Here is a 12,461-nt window from a genome sequence, read left to right as displayed (position 1 = left end):
CGATTTTCAGTTTATGTATCTTTTACCATCTGGAACCTCCCCCCCCCCCCCTCCCCACCCCCAGTGTAAACAGTATTCCGACCAACTTTAGATAAGTCATATGACAATTTATTACAAGTAATATGTTTCTTGATAAAGATATAATAATCTTTATAAATAGGAAATAGTCCTTTCCTTCCGTAGTAAATATACATTGATAATTACAAAAATACAGATGAATCAGATTGGCGTCAGATATTTTTACATACTAACCATGAATCCCGAAACGGGGGAACCCAGATGAAATAAAGCTACATATAAAAACGAAGATGTGGTATGATAGCCAATGAGACAACTCTCCACTAGAGACCAAATGACATTGAAATTAACAACTATAGGTCATATCCCTCGAGCATAGCTCAGATTTCTTGTCCGGGTTTGACTATACTTTCGGTTCTTCTTGGTTACATCAGCTCATAATAAAACGTTCGAATTAGATTTTTGATTTCCAAATATTTTGTCAAATATCTTTACCTAAAAGTATTTTTATTAATATATTCAGCAGATAAAAATATTTCATTGAAATAATTTAAGCGATGTGGTTTGAATAATAATTGTCATTCTAGCTATACCGACTCTCAAAATGCTTTTCCGTTATTGTCTCATTCAGTAAAAGGAAATAATTGTGGCTTATGATATTCTTTTAAAATATAATGTCTTTTCAAATGAAAACAACAACGACAAGGTTTAAGACACGATGTTAATTGGAGTTAATTTATTAGGACATTTTATAATTCATTCCCAATCGTCTACTTTTAAAAGTAGAATAGAGTGTGGTAAACAAAGAAGATTCCCCTTAATTGTATTTTCAAATATTTTGATTTGAAAAAACCCAGATCAATTTTAAATGAATGAGGACACGACTAACAACGTATCCAGACTTTTAGAAAACCTTTTCAATGAAAATAAATATCGCAAGTGCTCAAAGGTTTCCGGCAAGGAAAGAGCATCTTCAAAATGAAGATTTCTTTTGGTGTAAAATCCCCCATGGTCGTTCACCTGATTTAATTTTACGTAAATTGTCGATCGGAAAACAAGGTAACTTATTTTTTACATAATATTTCCTTAAAAAAGATAGCTTTAGATAATTTTAAATGATAATAAAAAAAATGATAATAATAATAATGTTGCTATTTTAACTTACGAAATAAATGAACATACAGAAAAAATAACGAAAAAATAGATAGATATGTATTTTCAAACGGTTTGATATCATTGCCACTTCATCAGAAAACTCATATACGCATGATGCTTTTGTTGTTTATCCAGACTTAAGTTATCATCATCTAAGAATCTAATGTTGTTAATGATAATTTATACTACAAAAAATACAGAATATTGGAAACAGATTTCATAAAAATTAGATTAGACCATTTCCAACCGATATTTACAGTGTGTTTGTCTGCTGTGCTGTAACGCTATTGTTGCATGTTAGGGGAGGGTTAGGCGCTCACAGAAATGTTTCATCCCGATACACTCACAACCCAATGGTTGGTGTTAGTAACAGTCTGTCATATATTGTTTTTCGTTTTAATTTTTATTAAAAATTATCATATCTTTTTTTTTTTTTTTTATTTTAAATCGTTTTACATTTTGTGTTCCTGTGGCCGTGTCAACAAAGCTATCTTAGGACTATGACATATCTTAGGACGGTCTAATGACACGTCTTAGTCCTAAGGCAGGTTAACGAAGATATTCGAAGAATGTTTTTTTTCAAAATATTCAATTGTGTTACATTGTTTTAAATTTGTAGACAATTGTTCTATGAAATAGTTCCAGATATCAACAAGTCGTTAAACTTTATATTTTTCAGTTTTAGATTTTGGAACAAAAAGTACCTTGTGTGGTTGTTCTAAAACTACATGTAACCTGATGTACATATCACTGAGAACTAAAACTGCTTTTCTGTATACAAAATAATTTGAAATGACATCCATCGCAGCTATCAAAAAATTATCTTTGACGATGTCATATTATTATACTCCTTTAAAATAATTCGTGCTGCCTTTTTTGAAGCTTAAAAATTCTATCAATACTAGCAACATTTTTTGCATCTCTACATATTTTTATAAAATTAAATAAATGTGTTAGGATGGTGCTAGGACAATTATGGTTATGACTGTCATAAGATAGTTGGTTTTACATCATAAGACATGTCTTAGACACGTCCTAAGACCATTCTAAATAATGTCCTAAGGATACTGTCATTGACATAGTCCCTGGGTACAAGTATATTCATGGATATATGAAAATAAACTAACAATCACATAAGAACATTTATACAAAAATGTATGGTGTGAATTGTCAATATCAATTACTTTTCTGCTTTTCAATCGGTACATACGTATTGTAAAGGAGATACGGATATAGCTCGACGAGCAAGAAACCCCAAAATTCAAAATGCAAAACGACAGCTAGATGTTAAAATACAGTTTACACAAAATGTCAAGTTCTAAATCATCACCGAGTCTTAAGAAATTTGTATCAAATGAAACAAAAACTAATACTGTAAGAGATCTAAAATTAATTATCGCAATAACATTAAGTTATTTAATAAGATACCGACTAAAGTGGGTTCTAACATGAGACTAATAACATTTAGTTATGGAACAATACACCGACTGAATTTATTTCTAGCATGAGACATATAACATTTTGTTATGGCATAAAACACCGATTAAAGTGGTTTCGCACATGAAACAAATAGCATTTTGTTATGATATAAGACACCGACTAAAGTAGTTTATAACATGAAACCAATAACATTTAGTTATGACATAAGACACCGATAACATTTAAATATGACATAAGACACCGACTAATATGTTTCTAACATGAGACTAATAACATTTAGTTATGACAAATGACACCGACTAAAGTCGTTTTTAACATGAGATCAATAACATTTAGTTATGACATAAGACACAGACTAAAGTGGTTTCTGACATGAGACCAACATCATTTAGTTATGACATAACACACCGACTAAAGTTGTTTCTAACCTGAGACCAATCACATTTAGTTATGACATAAAACACCGACTAAAGTAGTTTCAGACATGAGCATGACATAAGACACCGACTTAAGTGGTTTTTTGTCATGATAATGGAACATGAATATGTTAAAGACTGTCTGCATTACACATGGCCACTGTGGTCCATCTGATATACGAAACACAATATTTTAATATATAAGAGGTCAATATTTTACAATCCAATGTACCATATGTTTGTTTCATTAAAATATATAGTATTCTGATACTTTTTATTCAACTCATCACATGTTGTACTGGAGTATTTGAATTATATTTTGTAGATTTAAATAATGTTTTTCTTGATCAATCTGATGTTTGTATACCTAACTGTCAGCCATGTCAATACAGATGCTGCAAGAGGCAGGAAATGTTACTTTTCATCAAAATGTCTTTGTTTCTCATTATTACCAACACCATACTACAACGCAGTATGTTCCCATTCACTGTTACATGCCATTCCAGTCTTCAAAGATAACATACATAGCATCGATTTAAGCTACAATCTTATACAAAGAATACAAAACAGACATTTTAGTTACAATGGCAATCTAAAGGAATTAAATCTGTCACACAACAAGATTAAAACATTGTCAAAGTTCTCTTTTCATGGACTGCGTAAATTGTCAAAGCTGATCGTAAGCCAAAATGAAATAGACAGTGTAGAAACTTACACATTTTTCTATTTACAGTCTTTGACATATTTAGACGCGAAACAAACTAATATCAATGTTTCAACTCTGCAATCTCTTCATTTTCTCAAAACATTAAGAATGGACTTTATACTAAATGGGAGTGACAGTTTTTCATTTCGACTTTTGCATTTAACACATCTTGACTTGTCAGGAACGTCGGGTAGATGTGAAGCTAGAACATTGACCGAGGATGTGTTTAAATTTATTCCTATCATAGAGGATCTCAATCTTTCCGCGTGTAAAATCAATCGGATCTATAAGGGAACTTTTCGATTCATGAAGCATCTTTCAATATTGGACTTGTCCTATAATCCTTGCCTTAAATTTTCAGCGGCTGAAAATGTAACCAAAGATTTGCCATACACCTCTATCAAGATTTTAAAGTTGAATAAAATTCATAAAACATTTGAGATGAATACGATGATCAAACGTTCACATGTTAGACACCTGAGGAAAACAAATCTTACAGAAATACACATTGATAGTAATAGGATACAAAAAGTGCAGAAAGGGGTATTACTTTTTCTACCGAGTTCAATTCGAACTATATCCATGTCTGATAATGAATTTTCATTCGGCGATTACCTTTCGGAAATCATGGTTGTACCAGTTGAACATGTAAACATTTCCGAATTGTTCAAATCTCACCTTCCTATAAGCCAAGAGGAACGATGCTACCTCCGAAATGAAAGTAATTTTCCGGAAGAGGAAGTCGAAAAACACATTTCGTCATTACAACCAAATTTTGTTCCTTTTCCACACATGCTTAAATCATTTGTCTACAGAAAATGTTTGATTCGATACCAAATACCACCAATGAATTTGTCGGCAAACACGATCGAGTATCTGGATGGTCATCAAAATATGTTCTACTCTTTGATAGGTCCATTGTGTCCCCTAGATCATGTGACATATGTGGATCTGTCTGATAATATGAGTTCTAATGTATCAAAAGTGTTCTTTCAGTGTATTTCTAATTTACAGATACTGCGATTACAAAATAATCTTTTAGGATTTGTTCTGCCTGATGATGTTAACGGTGAAATATTACAACATGTTCCACAACTTAGAGAAATTAACCTATCAGAAAATAGAATACCGACATTACCATATCACTTTTTTAAGTCACAAGTTTTAGTTCGACGTTTATACTTAGATGGTAATTTGTTGGATTATCTTATATTCAAGATTGACCACATGAAGGACCTATATTTTCTAGGTCTATCTAACAACCGATTTTCGTATTTGGATGAAACAGCAAGGGCTCAGTTAGAAACTGTATATAAGAATAACAAAAATGTAAGCATTGATATTAGTGGGAATCCGCTAAAGTGTACGTGTGATACCAAAGATTTTATACAATGGATGGGAAACACGAAGATTCTTTTTAACAACCTGCATTTCTACACGTGCAGATTATCAACCGATAAAAAGCAAAACTTAAATAATCCAAAGCGTTTATATGAAGTTTTGCAAAAAGAATGTGCCTCTTACACGTCCTTAGTTATAGGATTAATATCATTGGTTTTTTTGTTTGTTTCCATACTGACTTTTGGGTTAGTGTACAGACACAGATGGAAAATTCGATATATGTACTACATGGTTAAAATAAGATATTTTGAAACTAAGCGAAAGACTAACGAGAAGAAGATATACACATATGATGCTTTTGTTTCATACGAAAATAATGATCGATCATTTGTCCATGGACAACTTCTTCGAAAACTGGAGAACGATGCAGGATTAAAATTATGCATTCATCAAAGAGATTTTCTCCCTGGACATGACATTGCAGAAAATATAACTTCTGCTATTCACGACAGTCGTAAAATTGTCGTCCTAATGTCACAAAACTATTTAGATTCATATTGGTGTATGTTCGAATATAACATGGCAAGAGTCGAAAGTATTTATTCTAGAAACAAAGAAAACATTTTATTCCTAGTTTTCCTGCAACAAATGTCTTCGGGAAGTTTGCCATTACTTGTTTTAGAACTTGTACAGTCACAATCGTACATAGAATACCCTTACGACGAATATGGAGACACAGTTTTCTGGGAAAAACTGAAGGAAGTTTTGGCATAGACGCCTTTATACTTTAGTATGCCAAAGGCCTACAATTGAACGTTGTTTCAAATTCAGTAAATAATGTTTCTTTCAACCTTGTTTCAGTATTGCACAAAGAAGGAAGGATCGGTTTCTTTAAATCGATGCTGAACCTCAACGTCGGGACAATGATTTCAGATTTTCTTATGTCATCCTACTGTCAACTTTCCATTGCATAACAACATTCTATTATCTATAATATGGCGTTCTCTAGTCTGATTTGATAAGTTATATTTGAAAAGTATGATAGAGCTTGCGTAAATTATGGCAAACTCACGCATACACGATATTCCAATTTCGATTTTATGAGTGAACTGCCCTTGGTTGATTTGGGTTGATTTGGGGCAAAACGCATTATAAGAAAATTATAGCACCAATTGGAAGATCATGTATAGTCATATAACTAAAATGTATTCCAGGAAGGTTTGAGAAAGAAAGATTGATCGTATCACCAGGAAATCAATGTGAGAAAAAAATATCGACATTATCACATGATAAGTACTACGGTGGCTTTAAAACAGTGATCCTTTAATTATATTGTTTCAGCTTCTCAGCTCATTACTGAAACTTTTGATATCGCCATAGATTTCATTTGTTCACGGGCATTTGGACATGACTACAAGTTCTCATACGTTTTGGCGTGGAACTTTAAAAACATTCTTATTTCTTAATCCTGACTTGTCATTCGGTGTATTTTCGCTCATTTGCCTTATCATATATGTAGGACTCAAATCTATGGCGGGTTCCAAATCTATGGCAGATTCCTAATCTATGGCAAATGTGACGTAACAAATGTCAAACAAATCAAATCTATGGCATATTTTTGTTTTCTCCAAATCTATGGCAGATCTTTAAATTACGTCACAATAGAATAACGCAATATTACATCGTCGCCGCCGCAAACGTTGGCGGAACTCATAGATTTGAACACGATTCCAGATGAAGGTATTTCCCACGACAACAATTTGCGGATGGTTTAAAGGAAGATATGACCTATTATCCGGAAGAGGGACAAAATGTGCTGTACCGGCCGAAACCCGCGATGAACAAGGGCACCGCTTTTTTCAGTACCGGATATTTTAGAAAAGGAGTTATAGTAAATATTTTACTGTCTACAGCTGGCAAAGTTTATACAGTGAAAGATAAAATTACCGGATACCAATTTGATTTAAATCGTCATCAAATAAAAATGATATTAACGATGAAGTAAATATTATTTGAAAATTCAAACTGTTCATTTTTATTTATCATTTTTGTTTTATAAAAAAAACTATCCCCTTTTTTTGTTTATAAGGGACTTACTAGTTGGTTTAATGAATGTGTTAAATAGGTAACATGCACAGATTAAAAAATGTTTATTTTTACGGTGCACATCATTTCAATCTTGAAGTCTGTATTAAGGTATATGATTTCATCATTTACGAATTTGATTGGTTGCCAACACGATTTGGTTGACCATTATGAAATGTTTATTTCACAAATACTTATATACATGCTCCCGTCGTACATGTTCACTTGTTTAAGACAAGTCATTGGTCGTATCTGTACTGCATTGTTTTCCATTTGCACAAAATTTGCCATAGATTTGAAAACAACAAAAAACCCGCCATAGATTCGGAAATTACAAAACTTGCCATAGATTAGGATTGTAAAACAATCTGCCATAGATTTAGGATGGCATGACGTCACATTTACCACAGATTAGGAATCTGCCATAGATTTGGAACCCACCATAGATTTGAGTCCTACATATATACTTTGACATATGAATAATGATTTAGGCTTGTGAATACCACCTTATACGTGTACCTCATTTAATTTTTCGTTTGTTTTTAATGTATAATATTCATAATGAGTTCCTAGATACTGTAATGTTAAAAGAGAACTGTTGGATGGCAATGTGTTTTATTGATTCATATTTATTGTATAGAATTAACTCCCTTTTAATCTTATAATGTCAATATTTTTTTTTCTTGGCAAGAAATTTGAGTTCGGAATACTCCCCATATTTCGGCATACTCCTCATGTTTAATAAACAATTTATTAAACCAGAGATGACTGACAACAAACCGATAGTCAGCTATCATAAGCAGAACATTTTTACAGATATGAACATCAATTAAGTTGTAAGCGTGTTAAATCTAAAGTGAAGTTTTAAATTAGACGATTTTGTCTGTTCTGTGTAGACTTTAAAAAAAAGGTTTGTGGCTTTTCCACCTTTTGGTCATTATACCTGCTTAAAGTTGTTTAATTTGGCTTTTGACACTTTTGGTCACGATTGTATATGCTTAAGGTTATATAGTTTTGGCTTTCCCCCTTTTGGTCACGACCGTACCTGCTAAAGGTTATATAGTTTTGGCTTTTCACACTTTTGGTCACGATTGTACCTGCTTAAAGTTATTTCAGAAACGCGACACGTGCACATTGAAGTCATATCCGATGTTTTTTAACATCTATTAACTCCATATGTGTGCATATTAGAGTCACTATAACTATCTTTTATTTTTGTGTTTATCACGAATTTGTTTCTGTTGTACATATATAGATTTGTTTGAAATAATAAAATATTAAGCAATCTTCTTACATTTATGAATCGTTAGAGATAAAAATGATTTATGAAAAATAAACTACATTCCAATATTATACAGGAAACCAGTCAGAAAAAAAAGTGTAACAAAAATACCGAACTTTAAGGTAAACTCAAAAATAGGAAGTCCATAAAAACTGACAAAATCAAACTTTAACTTTATCAATCAAGGGAACGAACTGCCACAATCTTGACTTGGTACAAGCATTTTCTTAAGCATGGTTTTATAGCTAGCTTAACCCCCCCCCCCTTGTATGACTGTTGTTTAAAGTTCCGTTAAATTGACAAAATTGGGTGAGCAACCTAAACAGACATAATAGATTAATATGACAAATTGGGATCCAGCAGCCAAAATTGTGTAAACATACACCACAGACATATAACACAGTTGACGAAAAAATTCAGAATTGGGCATTCTTTATGGAATAGGCATTATCGGGTAGTATGTATCCAATGCACACAAAAAAGCAACATTGTTCAGGTTAGAGTTAGTATAAGGTATGATTCAATTTAGTGAACATGACATTAAGTAAAAGTTAACATATCGTTCATTATTTGAAAAAAAAAAACTTATATCTATTTTGTTTTAAATATGTAGAATTTAGTACAAACAAAGTACGAATATACCGAATTTCATTTTATTTATCATTTACCATCTGGAACCCCCCCCCCCCCCCCCCCCCAAGTGTATACAGATACAGAAGTACCAATCAAATTCAGATACATCATGTGACAAATTATTTATGTTTCTTGATAAAAACATAATAATCTATATAAATAGGAAATAGTCGAAAATTGTTTACTTCTGAAGTAATTATACATGATTGTTAATTAAAAAATATATGAATCAGAATGGTGTCAGAAATTTTTATATGCTTAACATGTATTCCTAAACAGGGAATCCAGATGAAATAAAGCTACATGTATTCTCTATTGTCACATCCCTCGTGCATAGCTCAGATTTCTTGTTCGGCTTTGGCTATACTTTCGGTCCTTCTCGGTTACATCAGCTCTTCAACGTTTGAATTAGATTTTTTGATTTTCAAATATTTTGGCAAATATTTTTACCAAACAGTGCATCATTCAAGGCGGGTACCACATCTGGTGGACTTACAGCCCCTGGTGATCTGTCAAATGTAAATGTACTGAAAATAAAGTCAGTAACTGTTTTTTACGGTGATGTTCTTTTGGCCCCTTTTTACGATGTCTATATTTCACAACATGTTCGATGTGCACGTGTCTGTAGTTGCGTTTTAGATTTCAAAGAACGTAATTTATGTATTGATATTAATTTATTAAGTAAAGGATTTCGATACCGCAAATTTATCAAATTTTTTACCCAATTCTTTCAAAGATGCAAAGGTTTGGTTATGAAGTTTGACTGTACCTGTAGAATTCTGATTAAAAACGATTTTTACGATGATGTTGTTTATAAGAGTCCGTCAATCTAGATACGATCCATGTAAACTCATTCATCCTTTGAATAGACTTATTCTTAAAGGATACCAATTTAAGACTGAAGTAAAATCTTAAGATATTGTTTTTATCGGTACTAAAATTGACTTTGATTTTGAAAAATTTAAACATAACTTAATATATATTGTTATTGGCTTTTAACTAGCTGTCAGTAGCTGCGAGTACTCTTTGGTGTATGGAATTTTTGCAAAGTATAATGCATGTCTGTCTGGCAGGATTCATCTGAATATGACCTCATTTTCATAGTTCATGTGTCAATGTGTAACTTAAGTGGTTAGTTCCTTTTCTCAAACACCATACGGATAGGGTAACTATATTTAATGTATTAAACTCATCATAGATACCATAAAAAATTTAGAGTTTAGAGAGGCCAATTAAGGTAGGGAGTTGACGAGCATTGAGGACCCAACGTTCCGAATGGTTTTATCAAATACAGCTAAGGTTAACTATTCGTGGGGTTCAAAATCCTTAGAATTTTGAAAATTCAAAGGTTTGTTATAGTTAATTTATAAATATGACTAATCAATGATAATTCATGTCAACACAGAATGATAGTAAGATGAACATGTCCGTCTGGTGGGATTTTACTGACCTTGACCTCATGTTCATGGTTCATTGTCAGTGTTTAGTTTTCATAGTTCGTCCCTTTTCTCAGATACTGCAAGTGATATATTATAGTTAAACTATATTTGGAGTAGGGAATTATTGCCATGTGTGCCTGACCATTTGGCTGTGTTCTCTGATCCTAACCCTATTTACATGTATCATTAATAATGTATGTTTATGCGATACGTGTAGTTCAAATTTTCAACATAATTTCAATCATTATCATTAAATCAGGCGAGGCATTTCGGCGTGTGCACTCTTGTTTTAGCAAGGCATTCAAAATTGACTATATTATCAATTACAAACAATAATTGTAGGCTTTCTTTAAGAAAAATGACATATTACTCAACATCAAAATCTCCAAAACATGAGTTAATAAGGTTCAAACCTCTATTCCTATAGTTATATTGTGATTAGAACATGCTTGATACTTTTAGTCGATAAATCTGTCCCTTCTAACTTACTGAAATAGGTATCATACGTTTATAATATCCTCTATCTAGCTTAGTTCTTACATGAGATTATCTCATCCGTAAGATCTTCGGAAGATAGACTTGTAAATTAGGTATTTTAGAGCTGTTTTGATTTGAAAATCGAACCGCCATTCTGGCATACTAAATAACAATATAAAAATAAGGAGATGTGGTATGATTGTCAATGAGACAACTATCCACCAAAGTTCAAATAAAGTAGATGTAAGCAATTATAGACAACCGTACGGCCTTCAACAATGAGAAAAACCCATACCGTATAGTCGGCTATAAAAGGTCCCGACATGAAAAATATGAAATAATTCAATTGAGAAAACTAACGGTCTAATTTATAACAAAACAATTTACGAAAAACAAATATGACACACATGAACAGCCCGTTTGAATAAGGTATTCTAGCTCCCTCAGGTACTATTGTTAAATATCCTTATTGTATGTATACCCCAATGGTTTTTATCTTAAAATTCACAAAGTTAACATTATTGACAATGTCTAGATAACAGCGAATGACGTGAAGAAGTCAATATATCTGATTTTACACTGTGCAACCATCGATTCTTATTATCATTAACTTGATATTTTTGGGTGCGTTTATAATGTCACCAACTTGTTCAGTGCCAAGATACCGTGACGTGTACCTGGAATAATCTTAATCAAGTATCCTCTCGGACCAAAGATCATATAAAGATTGAAAGCATTAAAGGAAATTAAGCAGAACAACCAATTTGAGCAACCATCCTAGACTGATATAAAATAAGACAACTATCAACCAGAGTTCAAATGACGAAGATATAAGCAATTATATGCCATCTTACGGCCTTCGACAATGGGAAAACTCCATACCGTAAAGTCAGCTATGAAAGGCCCGACATTAAAATTGTGAAACATTCAAACGAGAAAACTAACGGCCTAATTTATAACAATACAATTTACGAAAAATAAATATGACAAACATGAACCAACGACAGCCACTGAAATACAGGCTCCGGACTTGGGACTGGCCATACAGAATGTGTCAGGGTTAAACATGTTTAAGGGCGCTTAACCCTCCCTTTACCTGGTACAGTAGTTTAACAGCACAACAAATAAAAAAAGAACTTAACAAATCAGATGAAAAAGGCTCGACTCATCAGATCGACACAAAGTACACAAAAAAGGCGACTTAATACACAAAGTACCGATCTTAGAGTACTCACAATCACTGAAAGCTAGTTCAAAGCTAATAACAACTAATGATAAAAGCATGCTTTAAAACCCTAATTTTGTATGAAATGTGTCAGACAAAGAGCCAAAGTACCATCAGCAATATTCCAGCAATTCGATCAAGGTTGGACAAACACTTAAATTTGAAGATGATGGTGACAGTTCTGTCCTTGTACTATACATTGGAATGCACTTGGTTGGAGTGTTGCGTTCGAACAATCTAAATC

General features: G+C 32.5%; 1 protein-coding gene across 1 annotated transcript; it reads left to right on the top strand.

Moving 5' to 3' along the window:
• The first annotated feature begins 953 nt into the window (after positions 1-953).
• Positions 954-6,591, top strand: LOC127733996 (toll-like receptor 4). The gene is made up of 2 exons (XM_052243490.1): positions 954-1,077; positions 3,355-6,591. Exon 2 carries the CDS (start codon positions 3,364-3,366, stop codon positions 5,848-5,850), a length of 2,487 nt encoding a protein of 828 aa, XP_052099450.1. The 5' UTR covers positions 954-1,077; positions 3,355-3,363; the 3' UTR covers positions 5,851-6,591.
• Positions 6,592-12,461: the final 5,870 nt, after the last annotated feature.

Source organism: Mytilus californianus, unplaced genomic scaffold (genome assembly GCF_021869535.1).
Source record: "Mytilus californianus isolate M0D057914Y unplaced genomic scaffold, xbMytCali1.0.p SCAF_3, whole genome shotgun sequence".
NCBI classification, from domain to species: domain Eukaryota; kingdom Metazoa; phylum Mollusca; class Bivalvia; order Mytilida; family Mytilidae; genus Mytilus; species Mytilus californianus.
This window is presented reverse-complemented; position numbering and strand designations above follow the sequence as displayed.